The sequence below is a fragment of the Plecotus auritus genome, assembly GCF_963455305.1.
Source record: "Plecotus auritus genome assembly, chromosome: 5".
In the NCBI taxonomy this organism is placed as follows: domain Eukaryota; kingdom Metazoa; phylum Chordata; class Mammalia; order Chiroptera; family Vespertilionidae; genus Plecotus; species Plecotus auritus.
In genome coordinates this window covers 146,525,428-146,543,335 of record NC_137776.1, presented here as the reverse complement: position 1 = coordinate 146,543,335, position 17,908 = coordinate 146,525,428, and the positions used below count along the sequence as shown (strand labels likewise).

Genomic DNA, 17,908 nt, shown 5'->3' with positions numbered 1-17,908 from the left:
CATTTGGAGAAAGATAAATATTACATGATCTCACTCATTTGTGGAATATAATGAACAACATAAACTGATTAACAAAAATAGATCAGAGTCCAAAGCATCGAACAGACCATAAAACTTCAGAGGGAAAGCAGAGGAGGGAAAGGGCAGGTAAGAGATAAACCAAATGATTTGTATGCATGCATGTAAGCATAACCAATGGACACAGACACTAGGGAGTGAGGGCATGTGCGGGGGGCGGGGGTGGGAGGGCGGGGGTTTGCTGGGAATAGGTCAATGGGGGAAAAAGGAGACATTTGTAATATTATTTGTAGTACTTTGAACAATAAAGAATTTTTTTAAAGAAGAATGTCAGATCAGATAGAATCCGTTTCAGCTATGGCACAGATCAATAACAATGGTATCTGTATAATGGTACTAAGGTAAAGGGAGAATGCTTCTCTAGGACGGAGTCATATAGTCTGAGTGACCTCAGGTGTCCTTTACCTTGCTGCCCAGAAAGCTGAGGGGCTCAATATATCATTATACCTAAATCCATTCATGACATGATAGTGTGCCATGGCACAGTACCTAGGAAGCTGTGATCTAATGTAAAAAGCTTGTCCTTCTGGTTCTCTGACATGTAGTGACCTACAGAACCAGGTAGATTAAGTCATTCATCAGAATCAAAGTCAAGGAATAAGGAGAGGAAAACAGAAGTGGTGCAAAAAGATAGAAGTGAGAAACTTTCATTAGCAGCCTTTTTTGTAAGTTGGATTTTTAACCTTTTAGATGCATTAAAAATAAAATTACAGAGAAAAAAATAAAAGGGCATGAGTGATATTGGTTCCATTACTTCTTTTATGACTTTTAGTAAATGCATTTATTTGAGCTTTACTTTCCAGATAGGGCAAATAAAATGGATGTCTTCTTCAATGCTCAACCACTATGATCTACACTAATAAAAGAGAAAGAGAAAGATGCAAACTTACCGTACCTCCGTGACGCCCACCAGCCAATCAGGAATATGCAAATTAACCCAACAAAGATAGTGGGTTAATTTGCATATGCGGGCACCAAGCGGCCTAGGTCCCCGGAACATCCTCCTGGCCGCTTGGTGCCCACATATGCAAATTAAAGGCCTACACCTTTTCTGACCGCTCATTGGCTAAGCTCCCTGTACGCCGCCACTTGCAGTGTTCTTGGTAACTTGGGTAATAAGAATCCAAGAAGGTGATCTAGGGTTTTTCCACCACACTCCTGGAGAAAAAAATGAAGGTCCACTGCTGTAGGGGCTAAGAAATGTCATATTCTGCCCTAGCCAGTTTGGCTCAGTGGATAGAGCCTCGGCCTGCCGACCGCAGGGTCTGGGTTCGATTCTGATCAAGGGCATGTACCTAGGTTACAGGCTCCTCCCTGGCCAGGGCCCAGGCCAGGGCTCATGTAGGAGGCAACCAATCAAAGTGTCCCTCTCACACTGATGTTTCTCTCTGTCTCTCCCTTTCTCTCTTCCACACTCTCTAAAAATCAATGGAAACATATCCTCAGGTGAGGATTAAAAAAAAAAAAAAAGAAAGAAATGTCATATCCTATGAAAGACACATCTTGAAAATGCCTAAATAAAGTGGGGTTTTTTTAAATATATTTTTATTTGATTTTTTTACAGAGAGGAAGGGAGAGGGATAGAGAGTTAGAAACATCGATGAGAGAGAAACATCGATCAGCTGCCTCCTGCACACCCCCTACTGGGGATGTGCCCACAACCAAGGTACATGCCCTTGACAAAATCAAACCTGGGACCCTTCAGTCCACAGGCCGATGCTCTATCCACTGAGCCAAACCGGTTGGGGCTAAAGTTGTTATTTTTTCATGGTGAAAGGACTGGAGTCCATGTTGATTAAAACACCTTGGCGGCTGCGGTGGCTGGCAGTGGCTGCAGCAGCGGAGTGATGGGGTTGGCGCCTTTCCCTGATCAGCCCGGTCGCCTCCCACAAAGGGAGGTCAGACTGTGGCTTAGGCCCACTCCCATGGGGAGCCTAAGCCGTCAGTAGGACATCCCCTGAGGGATCCCAGTCTGTGAGAGGGGGCAGGCTGGGCTGAGGGACCCCCTCCCAAGTGCACGAATTTCGTGCACTGGGCCCCTAGTTTTTAAAAGAAAAGCAATAGAACCTAACCACACCTCATTCTTATGAGTCATGTATCTTTGCTGTTTGGGAATTCTTGTTATCTCATGCTAACAAGCCATAGTAAGAAAATATAAGGAATGACGGTTTTTGTTTAATATAAAAATCAGGTCATCACAGTATCTCATCAGTATTATTGGCAAAACCTATTCATCTATTTCTTTTCTTCCTGTCACACGCCAAACTCTGACTTCCTAACCAAGTACCTCAGCCTTTTCTTATCCTACTATTATTTGACACTCTTCACTACCTTAAATATACTATCTTACCTGAATGCTCCACCGTTTAAAAATTACATGTCCAACTACACAACAGTATCTAATTCAAGAATCTTACAGTCTTACAGCCAATAACAAAATACCCATCCTTCAACTACTAGCCATCCAGTTCAACGGACTCTTAACACTGTAACAGCTACACCAGTAAGCACTGATGAAAATAAACTTTTTAAAAAATCTCATTCATTCGATATGACTTCAGACACTCTGCCCGTGAAATCTGAAATGCATTACAAAGTTCACAGTATTTGAAGAGAGAGAAAAAAAGAAAAAGTGAAAAGGGCATTTACTAGTTACCCATCCCTCCACAGCCCCGGCCCCATTCCCCTGCAACTATGTTCTAGGAGTGATTACTTATATTTATCTCATTTATAAGATATTTAATCCTCATCTATAATAATAAAAACATAATATGCAAATTGACCAAATGACTGAACAGCAGAACAACCATCCAGACGACCTCCGGGCGACCACGCTATGACACCAACCGGCGCCAGGCCAGCCAAGGCAGGTGCGATGCGATTGATCGGGGCCCCGGCTATCGCCCCATGATTGCCCTGCAGAGGGAGGCCCAGGCCACCGGCCAGTGGGGCAATCGATCAATCGGGGGGAGGCCCTCCATGATTGCCCCAAAGAGGGAGGCCCAGGCCACTGACTGGCAATGCTGCAGCTGGTGGACGGGGCCTCCCTGTGCGGGGGCGATCCATTGCGGAGCCCTGACTGGATGGACAGGACCTACCTCTTTGGGGTGATCAACGGCAGAGCCCCACAATCGATCGCCCCAAAGAGGGAGGCCCAGGCTAACTGGCGGTGGGTGGGCGGGGCCTCCCTCTGTGGGGGCAATCCATCCCGGAGCCCTGACTGGGTGGGTAGAGCCTACCTCTTTGGGGCGATAGATCGCAGGGCTCCCAGACTGTGAGGGGGCTCCCAGACTGTGAGAGGGCACAGGCCGGGATGAGGGACCCGTCCCCTCCCCTGCCGAGTGTACAAATTTCATGCACCAGGCCTCTAGTTTTACATATAAATAAACAGAATTCAGGATTAGGAGTAGAGATAAGAACCCAATTATGCCTAAGTCCAAAATCAAAGACATAATAAGCCACACAGCTAAAATCTGACAATTAATTTATACCCATGACTAATTAAAGAAAATTAAATTCAAAAATGTATTATTAATAGAAATAAATTCATACCTTTTTATATACAGCTGTTATATCAGAATCCAAAACAATTATATTCCTTAGCTTTGCATTTACTTCAGTTACTGAAGGCCTCATAATTATCTCAGAATCAAGCCCTACAAAAATAAACGAATGGTTAAATGCCTTTTCTTTCATGTAACAGTTTTGGATTTATTTTTCTGAAATTTTATTACCTTCAATCTTAATTTCAGCAATGTTATGTTTCTGATCTTGAATAAAGATCTGTAAACATGATAATTCTGCTAAAATCTGCAAGGTAATATCTTCATGCCTGTATCGTCTTGAAGCTGCAATAAAGTCATATTGTAAAACATAAGGAAAAACTTGTAGCTACCTCGCTATACTTATTAAGTAAATAAAATACCACAACAAATAAAAGTAATGCTAGAGAAAAACCTGATTTGCAATGCAATTGAAAACAAGCAAGAAATTCCCTTATAAATTAGGAATTCTAAAAAACAATCAAATCTAATGAAAACAAAAGGCCAAACAAAAGCAAACAAATAGACACACACACAAAAAAAAAGGATGCTACATGAGGCTAGCATTTGAAACTAAGATATTGCTGGCTACAAAATGATAAATCTTTTGAGAGTTAATAATTACAAGGTGATACCTGTCATTATTGAACTTGCAACTTTTCCCACCTTAAAAAGTATTCTAATTTAAAAATATACACTGATATTACTCAAAAGTTGTTAGCTCTATTTTGTTAAAGCAATGATATTAAATGCATGAATTTTAACATAAACCAAATACTTTCATAGTATAATCTTCAACTTAAAAGAATGATAGAATAAATAAAAGCCACATTTTCTTCAGCAGTAATCATTTTCCTTTACTATTATTTTCTAAAATTAGCCTGGTATATAATGAATCTTTCTAGATTTTAAGTTAGGCAATAAAATTCTGAAGACAATATTGTAAGTTAACAGAGCCAAAGCCAAATTTATTAATCTACTTGGTTAAAAAAAATTTTTTTTAAAGAAAACATACCTATTTTTTTAATGACCTCTCCCTTGTCTTCTGTCTCTGCAACATGCACTGAGGCTGACTTTTCCTCCAATTGTGGAAGGAAATTATTAAAATAGTTTATTGTATTCAGAAGTGCTTCCGTATGCAAATGAATATCCAAGGAGGAAAAATTCACCTAAAGAACAAAGTTGGTTTTAGTACTATGTGAATATTTATTTGACTGCTCTGTTATAAGCCACTAGGCTTTGTGGTACAAAGGATCCAATTTATAATATTCCATTTTTATCCTCAAGGATCTTAGAGTTCTAGCTATAAAATAATTTTCATAATATATTATTCACTTAGAAATACTGTACCTAATTTAAAAATTATTATTCACTTGTACCTTAATCAGTTGTTCAACATTGTTATAGGCACTTTTCAAGTTGGGCACATTCTTTTCAGCCTACCCAAAGAGAATAAAAGAAATTTGTTAGAAATATTGAAAAAACATATGTAAATACAGTTATATAATGGTCCTAATAGACATGTACAGAAAACTTCCAGCTATTTATACATATAATTACCTAAATGAACAACTGCTTCCACAGAGCAAAAGAAACTTGACAGATGGCAAGTATTAAATTATCAAGAGTAAAAAATTAAATATTATCAAGTATGGAGAACAATTATTGTCATCAACAACTATGTAAGGTCCTTTCTAATTCTTCCTGTATGTGAAAACAAAATTGTCCTCTAAATATCTAAATATTCTGTGTTAATTACTCTTTCAGCATTATCTTACTATGAAGTAATTATTAAAATAACTAGAGGCCCAGTGCACAAAAATTCGTGCACTAGGGAGTAGGGGGGTTCCTCAGCCTGGCCTGTGCCCTCTCCAGTCCGGGACCCCTCGGGGGATGTCCACCTGCCAGCTTAGGCCCGCTCCCCTTAGGATCAGGCCTAAGCTGGCAATCAGACATCTCTCTGACAGCCTGGGAGCCCTTGGGGGATGTCAATTGGACATCCTTAGCATTGCCGAGGAGGTGGGAGAGGCTCCCGCCACTGCCGCTGCGCTCGCAGCTGTCAGCCCAGCTTGTGGCTGAGCGGAGCTCCCCCTGTGGGAGTGCACTGACAACCAAGGGGCAGCTCCTATGTTGAGCATCTGCCCCCTGGTGGTCAGTGTGCATCATAGCAACCAGTCTTTCCCGGTTGTTCCACCTTTAGGGTCAATTTGCATATTACCCTTTTATTATATAGGATTATATAGGACTAGAGGCCCGGTGCACGAAATTTGTGCATGGAGGGGGTGGTCCCCTCAGCCCAGCCTGCACCCTCTCCAATACAGGACCCCTCGGGGGATGTCCAACTGCCAGTTTAGACATCCCTCTCACAATCTGGCACCACTGGCTCCTAACTACTCACCTGCCTGCCTGATCACCCCTAACTGCCCCCCCAATGGCCTGGTCACCCCCAACTGTCCCCCCTGCCGGCCTGGTTGCCCCCAACTCTCCCCCCCCAGCCAGCCTGGTCACCCCTAACAACCCCCCCACTGGCCTGGTCACCCCCAACTGCCCCCCCACCAGCCTGGTTGCCCCTCACTAGCCCCCCTGCCGGCCTGGTCGCCCCATGCAGCCTGTTAGGTCATCTGTTCGGTTGTTTCAGTTGTGACGGTCACTTAGGCTTTTATATATATAGATGTGGCACTTACGTAAAAATAGGTCAATGAAAACATGGACTAAATCGTAAGTATACCACGGTATATATAAAAACACACATAATAAAATGGATATCATAAGTCAATAGAAAATAGATGACACCAGGAGTCACTGACACCCGGAAAATTAGGTAATTTCAGACCAATTGTAGGAAATATATGATGTGAGATGAAGTGAAAGCATCTCACATCATATATCACAATAAATAGGATCAAGATTAAAAAGTTTCTTTTTGCTACCCTGAGGGGGGAAAAACTTCAGGTTATTTCTACTTAGACGAAGACTTCTCATTTGCTATATGAAGTGTTCTATTTAATAGAGCACAAAACAAAACACTCTTAAAGTTTTAAGCATTATAGAGATTTCAATAGAATCATGATTAAACTGAGTATCACTAAACTTACAAAATTTGATTATAACATTTCAGCTGCACATTTACCACAGCAAGCAGATATAAATGGTACTGCTTACCTTCACATACTCCAGTGTTAACAGATCTTCCATTGTGTTATCCAGTGTTGTAATCAAATAAACTGGCTTTTTGTTTACATCTAAAAATAATTTTTAAAATTATTCTCTCATAGTAAAACTAAGTGAGTATAAATGCAGGCAATGCTATTAAACATAAAATTGGAAAAGAAGAATTTTCTATATCAGTTCTGAGCTTTGGATTCTACCTTACCCAGGTCAGGTCTATTGTCCTTTATTTTAAACTGTAAAAATGTAATTCTCTTCACAAGTTCTTTCCCTTTTATTATGCAAAATGCTAAAAACTCTATTCTGCCAAACATAGTTAGGAGGTAAGGATTTAAAAAAAAGTAGCAATCAGTTAAAGAAAAAAGCATAATGGCTAATATGAACAATGAAAAGATATGAAGAGAATTCTGGCCCTGAGCTACTGAAATAGCTTCAAAAAAAATTATCAGACTCCCGAAAAACCTAGTTGTTGAGAAGAAATCAACTAGGTATGTTATGAGAAACTAAGTTTTCCTGTATATTAATATAGATTAAAATAAACCCTATAGCATATAATCAGATGTTACTAGTTTTATTATTGCTTCTGTTCAAAATCTATTAAGTGGGAAACTGCTATAGAAGAGTATTATATATAAAGCCCATAAAATTATCATCACCAAATTACTTATGCTGTAAGAAATTAACATCTAGAGACTGAAAGGAAGGATTAAAACAATCATACTATTCTTGAGGAAAAAATGCAACATAATCCACAGAATCCTCCAAATTTAAATAGATTAAATTGGCAAACCTTTAGCTAGATTCACCAAGAAGAAAAGAGAGGACTCAAGTAAATAAAATAAAAGAGGAGACATTATAAGAGATAGCTCATAAATACAAAGGATCATGAGACTTTGTATTCATGAAAAATTATACACCACCAAACTGGACACCTAGAAGAAATGGATAAATTCCCAGAAACATACACTCTTCCAAATCTAAATCATCAAGAAACAGAAAATAGCCTGACTGGTGTTGCTCAGTGGTTGAGCGTCAACCTATGAAACAGGAGGTCATGGTTTGATTCCTGGTCGGGCACATGCCCAGGTTGTGGGCTTGATCCACAGTAGGGGTTGTGTAGGAGGCAACTGATCGATGATTCTCATCATTGCTGTTTCTATCTCTCTCCCTCTCTTAAATCAATATAAATATATTTTTTTAAAAGAAACATAAAATAGTAAACGAATTACTAATAAGGAGATTCAATCAACAGTCAAAAACCTCCCAACAAACAAAAGCCCAGGACCAGATGACTTCACTGGTGAATTCTACCAAACATCAGAGAAGAATTAGCACTAAATATTTACCAAACTGAAAAAAAGCTGAAAAGGGGGGGAAAACATTCAGCTCATTTTAAGAGGCCAACATTCCCCTGATATCAAAACCACACAAGGATGCCACAAGAAATAAAAATTATAAGCAGTATCCCTGATGAACATCAATGCAAAATTTCTCACTAAAATATTAGCAAAGCGAATTCAACAATACATTAAGATTATACACCATGATCAAGAAGGATTCATTCTAAGGATGTAAAGATGGTTCACTATCCACAAATCAATCAATCAATGTGATCCACCACATTAACAAAATAAAGGATAAAAAGCATATGAACATCTCAACAGAAGCAGAAAAAGCCTATGACAAAATTCAACATCCATTTATGGCAAAACTCTCAACAAAGTGAGTACAGAGAAAATATTCCTCAACGTAATAAATGCTATATATGACATGACCCCAGTAAACATCATACATACTAAAAGCTTTTCCTCTAAGATCAGGAACAAGACAAAGAAGCCCACTCTCACCACTTTTATTGAACATGGTATCAGAAGTCCTCGCCAGACTATTTAGTAAAGAAAAGGAAGTAAAAAGCATCAACATTATAAATAGTTTGTCTTGATCATCAACCATTCAGAATTATCTTTTAGGGGAAAACACAAAATTATAAGGAGGAAATATGAATAATACCCTCCTATGCCTAACACAGGCAATGAAAATATTTTCTAAGGTATCATGTAATTTATCCATTATGATAATGGAACGTAAAATGTTTGTGGTAGGTAAAATAATGCCATGCTCCCCTCTCCAAGGATGTCTGTGCTCTAATTACCCAAAACCTAAAAATACCTCAAATGACAAAATGGACTTTGCAAAGGTAAAGTTAAGGAGAAATTATCCTGGATGGTCCACATATGCCCAATCTAATCACCTTAGTTTTTAAGAGTGGAATCAAAAGCCAAAAGAAGAAGTTAGAGAGATGACAGCATAAGAAGGATCTAGTACCCTTTGCTTGTTCTGAGATGTAGGGGATTATGTGCAAGAACCCAAAGATTCCACTAGGAGTTAAGGACAGCCTTTGCCCAACAGTCAGCAGGGGAAAAGACTTAAACGGCATGAATTGAATCCTGTCAAAGCCTGAGTGAGAAAGGAAATGAAACTTCCCTAGAGCAGGGGTGGGGAATATCCAGCTCAAAGACCATATAAGGCCCTGCCAAGGCATTAGGAGTGAGTTAAATGTTTGACCAAATAAAGCAGGCTAATTTTCAAGTTGATAATTTTGTATGGCCCACAAATCCTATATAATAAAAGCGTAGTATGCAAATTGTACCCTCAAACAGGAGTTCTTCCGGCAATTTGACCAGGAGGCGGGGCCGGCCGGGGGAAGGGAGGGAGTACCCCGGCCAGCTGCCACAAGCCACTAGGGACCCTACCAGTGCATGAATTTCATGCACTGGGCCTCTAGTGATGTTATAAATATCCAAATGGCCCTTTGCAGATAAAGGGTTCCCCACCCCTGCCCTAGAGGCTCCAAAAAAGGAATTCCTCTTGACACCTTGATTTAAGCTTGTTGAGACTTATGTCAGGCTTCTGATCTAAAGATATCCTATATAATAAAGAGGTAATATGCAAATTGACCATCACTCCAACACACAAGATGGCCGCCCCCATGTGGACACAAGAATGGCTGCCACAAGATGACCAGCAGGGGAGGGCAGTTCTGGGGGATCAGGCCAGCAGGGGAGGGCAGTTGGGAGGGACCAGGCCTGCAAGAGAGGGCAGTTAGGGGCAATCAGGCCTGCAGGGTAGGGCAGTTAGGGGTGACCTGGCCAACAGAGGAGGGCAGTTGGGAGTGACCAGACCTACAGGGAAGGACAGTTGTTGGGGACCCAGGCCAGCAGGGGAGGGCAGTTGAGGAGAACCCAGGCCAGCAGGGGAGGGCAGTTGGGGGGGACCAGGCCTAAAGGGGAGGGCAGTTGGGGGGAACCAGGACTATAGGAGGGCAGTTGGGGGGAACCAGGCCAGCAGGGGAGAGCAGTTAGGCGTGACCGGGCTGGCATAGGAGAGCAGTTAGGTGCAACTAGGCCTGCAGGAGAGGGTAATTGGGGGAACCAGGCCTGTAGGGGAGGGCAGTTGGGGGAAACCAGGCCTGCAGGGGAGGGCAGTTAGGGGCAATCGGGCCAGCGGGGGAGCAGTTAGGCGTTGATCAGGCTGGCAGGGAAGTGGTTAGGAGGTGATCAGGCTGGCAGGCAGAAACGGTTAGGGGCAATCAGGCAGGTAGGCAGGTAGGCAGGTGAGCGGTTGGGAGCCAGCATTCTTAGACTGTGAGAGGGATGTCCGACTGCCCCTTTAGGCCTGATCCCACTTGGCAGTCAGACATTCCTTGAGGGGTCCCAAATTGGAGAGGGTGCAGGCTGGGCTGAGGGACACACAACACCCCCCATTGCACGAATTTCATGCACTGGCCTCTAGTTTAAGATAATAAATTTGTATTTTTTTAAAAATATATTTTATTGATTTTTTACAGAGAGGAAGGGAGAGAGATAGAGTTAGAAACATCAATGAGAGAGAAACATCGATCAGCCACGTCCTGCACACCCTACTGGGATGTGCCCGCAACCAAGGTACATGCCTTGCCTGGAATCGAACCTGGGACCCTTCAGTCTGCAGGCCAATGGTCTATCCACTGAGCCAAACCGGTTAGGGCAAATTTGTATTGTTTTAAGACACTGAGTTTGTGGTAATATGTTAAAGTATCAACTAGACACTCGGTGCACAGGAATCAGGCCTAAGCCAGCATTCAGACATCCCTCTCACAGTCCAGGACTCTCGCAGTCCAGGACCCCTTGCTCCTTACTGCTTGCCTACAGCAGAGGTAAGAGAGGCTCCCACCACCAGTGCTGCACTTGCCAGCCGGAAGCCAGGCTTGCTGCTCCTTAGCACTGCCGTGGAGGCGGGAGAGGCTCCTGTCACCACGGTGTGCTTGCCAGCTGTGAGCCCGGCTTCTGGCTGAGCAGCGCTCTCCCTGCAGGAGCGCACTGACCACCAGGGATCAGTTCTTGCACTGAGCGTCTGCCCCCTGGTGGTCAGTGTGCATCATAGTAACCAGTTGTTCTGCTGTTTGGTCAATTTGCATATTAGTGTTTTATTATATAGAATAGGAAACAAATTCAGTGTTGAAGGATTAAATTAAATAGATTTAAAATTTAACCATGACTATTTTATTGTCCATAATAATAAAAAATTATCTTCATTTTCTATCTGGTCTACCTAGATTCTCAAGTGTAAGATAAAAGATAGAGATAGAGATAGAGACAGAGATAGAGATAGAGATAGAGATAGAGATAGAGATAGAGATGATATAGATATACATACTAATTCATAATATAATATTTTTCTGAGAATGTTTTAGCAAATATACTTATTTAATGCCTAGAGTATTAAAAACTCTACAGTAGGTAGTCAATTACTAAAATTACTTATTTTAAAACAGATTCTTACCCAAGTATTCTGGGCATTTTAAACAGAATTCTTTCAAAAAGGCATTGGCTTTCAAATCAAATGTTCTAAGTTCTACTTCTGTGCCCAATCCTAAGACAACAATTTCTACCACAGGTAGTTCACAATCCTCAACAAGGTGATAAAATTGAATCGATACCTAGAGAAGAAAAAAGAAACAATCATTATTTAAATCAAACAACTGCTTATGTAGATGATGGTTATATATGGAATTATGAGGTATACATATGACATAAATATGTATTTAAAATTTAGGAAAGATTTTATAAGCACACAAACATACATATACACACACAAAAAGGAAGGACAACACAATAACATCTGGATTCAACTTAAATAGAATGAAAGCAACAGTGCCTATTAGTAATAACACTATATAAATAAGTTGTGAATAGAAATAAGAAACAAATACCAACTTTACAATGGTGCATACCTCTGGCACTTCAAATCTTATTTTATACTGAATCATATTTTTTGAACAATCCAGTTCTGGAAACTTATTTTGTTGATAACTTTTAACGCTAGATGTTGACTGAAAATATTCTTCCACGGGACTACATGGTGCATCATAAAATTCCTCCTCTGACTCTAAATATCAGAGAACACTGTTTAAGTCAATAACCAATGATTTACTTAATAACATATTTATAATTTTTCTAAAGTAAATACGAGCACTAACACACTGGGGTCTATTTTTTTATTAATATAAAGATTAAAAAAAGAAATCTTAAAAATACAGAGATTATATCTAAACAAATAACATTCTTAATGACAAGAAAGTATTGAAAATTACAAAATGCAATGTTTACCTTAATGAACATCACCTTTTAAAATCATTGGTCTATCTAAAACTGGTTAAATTTTATAGCAAATGACAATGCGAATTATTATCACATTATGAATATGCAAAGGAACACACTAACATGCTCATTCTACCTGGAGCAAAAAAGGACTTAGTTATAAACTCTGCAATATTAAAAGCAGAAGGCAGGTCTGGAAGTTTAACTGAGATGGAATACTATGTCATACACTTACATACACACACACACACACACACACACACTAGAGGCCCAGTACACAACATTTGTGCACTGGGGGGGGGGGGGGGGCCTCAGGCCAGCCCGCATCCTCTCACAGTCCGGGACCCCTTGGGTGATGTCTTAAGCCAGCAGGCGGACATCCCCCAAGGGGTCCTTAGCGCTGCTGCGGAGGCAGGAGAAGCTCCCACCATCGCCACTGTGCTTGCCAGCTGTGAGCCAGGCTCAGGGCTTCTGGCTGAGCAGCGCTCCACCTGTGGGAGCACACTGACCACCAGGGGGCAGCTCCTGTGTTGAGCATCTGCCCCCTGGTGGTCAGTGCACGTCACAGCGACCAGTTGTTCTGCCGTTCAACCGATTTGTATATTAGGGTTTTATTATATAGGATATATATATGTATATATATGTGTGTGTGTGTGTGTGTGTGTGTGTGTGTGTGTGTATGTATGTATGTATCTATCTAATAAAGAGTAATATGCAAATTGACCATCGCTCCAACACACAAGATGGCTGCACCCATGTGGTCAAAGATGGCTGCCCTCATGTGGACACAAGATGGCCAGCAGGGGAGGGCAGTTGGGAGGGACCAGGTATGCAAGGGAGGGCAGCTGTGGGCAATCAGGCCAGCAGGGGAGAGCAGTTGGGAGGGACCAGGCCTGCGAGGGCAGTTGGGGGCAATCAAGCCTGCAGGGGAGGGCAGTTAGGGGTGACCAGGCCGGCAGAGGAGGGATGTTGGGGGTGACCGGGCCTTCAGAGAAGAGCAGTTGCGGGGGACCCAGGCCTGCAGGTGAGAGCAGTTGGGGGGGACCCAGGCCTGCAGGCGAGAGCAGTTGGGGTGACCAGGCCTGCATGGGAGGGCAGTTAGGGTTGACCAGGCCTGCAGGGGAGGGCAGTTAGGGGCAAAAAGGCTGGCAGAGGAGCAGTTAGGCATCAATCAGGCTGGCAGGGGAGTGGTTAGGGGCAATCAGGAAGGCAAGCAGGAGAGCAGTTGGGAGCCAGCAGTCCTGGACTGTGAGAGGGAAGTCCGACTGCCCGTTTAGGCCCAATCCCGGTAGGATAGGGCCTAAACGGGCAGTCGGACATCCCTCGAGGGGTCCCAGATTGAAGAGGGTGCAGGCTGGGCTGAGGGACACACACCCCCACGCACAAATTTCGTGCACCAGGCCTCTAGTATGGATTATAAATTTCTAGAATTTGTTATTGAAAAAGAACTCAAAAACTAGTAAAACCATTAAAAGAAAGTTTAAAGGAAGCTAAAACCAGCTCAAGTATATCCCTAGTAACCTAAGACTGAATTTAGAGTAGATAATCTCACAAACATCTCCTCCCTCCTCAACCCTCCCTCCCCTTCCCTCCTTGTCACCACACACAAAGGAAAACATTCTCTAGAAACCTGAGAAGCAACATATTAATTTCTGTTATTTAACACTTAGCAATATTAAAAGTCTTAAAAACTGAAAAATACATTTATTTTTATTTCCAATGTAGCCAAGAAAAAGCCGTTTTTTTATGTCAAAAAATTTAGCAGTTTTCATGCGTTAAGTATATATTAAGACTTGATTTTATTCCTTTAATAAAAAAGGAAAATATAAAAACTAAAAACTTACAGTAACAAAATTCTCCACATAACTAAGTAACACATTATGAATTAGACATCTACAAAGTTTCATGGGATCTCTTAGCTCACAGCAGAATTAAGATAATTTAATTGCCAGTGATTCTTGCAATTGAGTTCAACTTTTATGTACCAAAATTCCCACTGGAAAAGTAACTTTAAGAAACATCCAAATTATACTGTTTTAAAGAAATTTTAGTAAAATTTCTGGAAAACATATAAATATCTACTATTGCCTGAAATTTTTATATGGTTTCAATATAAAAATTATTCCCGTAAAGATATTTATAATAAGGAAAATTTCCTAAAGTGGTTTTCATTTTACCATATTCAAAACCTGCAAGTTCCAAGAGAGGAATCACTTTCTGTGAAATCTGTGGTGCTCCCAAAGAAGTGGATCTTTGCATCTGAAAGAAAAGGAATTCACTGTTTATTAGCACAAAGATTTTTTATTCAAAGTTCTAAGACAATTGTGATGCCTAAAAAAAGGAAACTGAGAAATCCAGTCTGAATTAGACAACTAAATTATAAAATGTATATTTAAAGAAGTGTTTTTACAATATCAGAGCTAAATATAAACTGCAGAACTATTTTAATTTTATTTGTTGAGAGGCTTTGAGTAGAAAGAGATCTTAGATATATCTAAACTCAGCATCTTACAAAATAAGGAAGCCACTTTTATGACATCCATGAGAAACAAACAAAAGTCTCAATATTTAAAGCCTCACTAGTTGAGGAGTTCCAGTTTTATTTTTAACTTTTAAAAGATATTTCAGTAAATATCTTTACTGTTCTGGGAAATATAGCATACAAAAACATATAATACAGTTTAAAAATCATAATAAAAGACACCCCTGAATCTTCCTACCCAGGCCAAGAAACAAAACAATACCATACCTCACCTAGGAGCACTTAGTGTGCTCCTCCTTGATCACATTCCCTACCACTGATCATGATCTTGCTTTTATTTAGTTTATGTGTTTTTTAACCTATGAATGATTTTCTAAATAATGCATTTTACCTCTGCATCTTTCTATACTGCAGAAGAAAATATTGCACGTATTTTCCTGTGCATTACTCTACAAAATAATCTCTAATTTTATTTATATTGAATTTCTCATTCTTATTGTTATACTACATCCCATTGATGAATACACCATTAATTCTTTATCCAGATTACACTAACATCAGCAGATTAAAATTTATATGGCTTGCCAAAACCGGTTTGGCTCAGTGGATAGAGCGTCGGCCTGCGGACTGAAGGGTCCCGGGTTCGATTCCGGTCAAGGGCATGTACCTTGGTTGCGGGCACATCCCCAGCAGGGGGTGTGCAGGAGGCAGCTGATCGATGTTTCTCTCTCATCGATGTTTCTAGCTCTCTATCCCTCTCCCTTCCTCTCTTTAAAATATTAATAAAATATATATTTAAAAAAAAAAAAATTTATATGGCTCCATAACCTCACAAATGCTTAACGTTTTCAAACGTTTTAAATGTTGCCAATGTCACTGCCAATTTCATCCTAGTTTTAATTATAATTTCACAAATAATAGTTACACATCATAATATAGGTTCATGGGTTATTTGTGTTTGTCCTTCTCTGAATCCTGTTCATTTTGGGAAAACATTTTTATTAAAATGTAAACTACAACTCTAAGTATAAAATTCAATAAATTTTCAAGAATTAAACATACTCACGGACCCAAAATCCAGATCCAGAACATTACCAGCAACTCAGAAGCTCCCTCATGCTCTCCAGAATCATTACACATACTCCCAAAAGGTAATGACCATGATGGCCTAATTTTAATTTCTAATGTACTAAAATTTTTGAAATAAAGTCATAAAAGAATCGTTTTATTTTGCATTTTCCTGATGAGTAACAAAGGCACACCTAGTCATATGTCTGTCTGCTCATTTATTTGGCTGTTGGCTTCCTTATACATGTTGGATAAGTCTTTTAAATTATATGTGTTGCAAACATTTTTTCCCAATTGATCAGTTTGCCTTTTTCATTTTTAAGTGTCTTTCAAAAATCAGAAAATTTTAATTTTCATGAACTGTAATTAATTTTTTTCTTCTTCTATATTTGCATTTTTAAAACCCAAGATATCTTTACTTACCACAAGGACTCAAAGATTTTCTCTTACATTTTTTTGGTTAAAGACACTTTATACCCTTAGCCCTTTATGTTTAGGTCTATGTTCTATTTCAAGTTAAATTTCATTTACCATTTAAGGTTAAGTGTTGATTCCCCCCGCCCACATACACACACATAATAGTTAGTTATTTCAGAACCATTTGTTGTAAGGACTATTCTTCCCCCTACTTAACTGGACTTAAAATATATATTTTATTGATTTTTTACAGAGAGGAAGAGAGAGGGATAGAGAGTTAGAAACATCGATGAGAGAGAAACATCGATCAGCTGCCTCCTGCACACCCCCCACTGGGGATGTGCCCGCAACCAAGGCACATGCCCTTGACCGGAATCGAACCTGGGACCCTTCAGTCCGCAGGCCGACGCTCTATCCACTGAGCCAAACTGGTTTCGGCAACTGGACTTAACTTCGTAAGAAAACAAATATATATTAACTATATATTACTCGGTGGGTTTATTTCTGGATTCTATTTTACCTTATTTACTTATATGACTACTAGAGGCCCAGTGCACAAAATTCCTGCATGGGTGGGGTCCCCTAACTGCCCTCCCCTGCAGGCTTGATCGCCCCCAACTGCCCTCACAGGCCTGGTCCCTCCCAACTGCCCTCCCCTGCTGGGGGGCAGCTCCTGTGTTGAGAGTCTGCATCCTGGTGGTCAGTGCACATCACATCGACCAGTCATTCCAGGCATTATGTCCAAATGGTCGCTTGGCTTTTATATCCTATCTAATAAAAGAGTAATATGCAAATTAACCGTCACTCCGTGACAAAAATGGAAGCACCCATAGCCACAAGATGGCGGCGCCCAGTCCTCTCAGCCCCGCCGGAGTCCCCCAGTCCCAGGGAGGGCTGCCGCTGAGAGCCTGCAGAGTAAGCAGCCTGGCAGAATGCTGCCTAGAGGCCCTCCTGACCCTTTATAAAAAACAAAAACAAATTCACTCCCCATAGCCCAATCCCTTCCCAGCGGCGGCAGCCTGGGGTCTCAGCTCAGCAGGAGCATGCACCCCAACGGCACGATCCCCTCCCAGGGTGGCAGCCTGGGGTCTCAACCACTGAGTCACACCAACCAGGCAGATATGGAGGAATCTTAAATGTTTCTTTTTAAACAAAATATATTTTATTGATTTTTTTACAGAGAGGAAGGGAAAAGGATAGAGAGCTAGAAACATCTATGACAGAGAGACATAGATCAGCTGCCTCCTGCACACTTCCCACTGGGTATGTGCCCCCAACCAAGGTACATGCCCTTGACTGGAATCGAGCCTGTGACCCTTGAGTCTGCAGGCCGACGCTCCATCCACTGAGCCAAACCAGTTAGGGCTGTTCAATATGTTAAAGAAAAAACCCTATCTAATAAAGAGGGAATATGCAGGGGAGGGCATTTGGGGGTAACCAGGTTGTCAGGGGGCTGGCAGGGGAGCAATTAGGCATCGATCAGGTTGGCAGGGGAGTGGTTAGGGGGTGATCAG

The 17,908-nt window shown here is 41.0% G+C and overlaps 1 protein-coding gene across 2 annotated transcripts in view; it reads right to left on the bottom strand.

The window, feature by feature from the left end:
• Positions 1 to 17,908, bottom strand: part of VPS13A (vacuolar protein sorting 13 homolog A) — a 238,608-nt gene that overhangs the window by 139,528 nt on the left and 81,172 nt on the right. For both annotated transcript variants that reach the window (XM_080670231.1, XM_080670232.1), the window contains exons 24-31: positions 14,605 to 14,686; positions 12,061 to 12,215; positions 11,610 to 11,766; positions 6,783 to 6,862; positions 5,000 to 5,059; positions 4,636 to 4,789; positions 3,813 to 3,926; positions 3,631 to 3,734 (exon numbers count right to left, since the gene is read on the bottom strand). In XM_080670231.1, the coding sequence (XP_080526357.1) occupies positions 3,631 to 3,734; positions 3,813 to 3,926; positions 4,636 to 4,789; positions 5,000 to 5,059; positions 6,783 to 6,862; positions 11,610 to 11,766; positions 12,061 to 12,215; positions 14,605 to 14,686 (906 nt within the window). The remainder of the gene's footprint in view (positions 1 to 3,630; positions 3,735 to 3,812; positions 3,927 to 4,635; positions 4,790 to 4,999; positions 5,060 to 6,782; positions 6,863 to 11,609; positions 11,767 to 12,060; positions 12,216 to 14,604; positions 14,687 to 17,908) is intronic.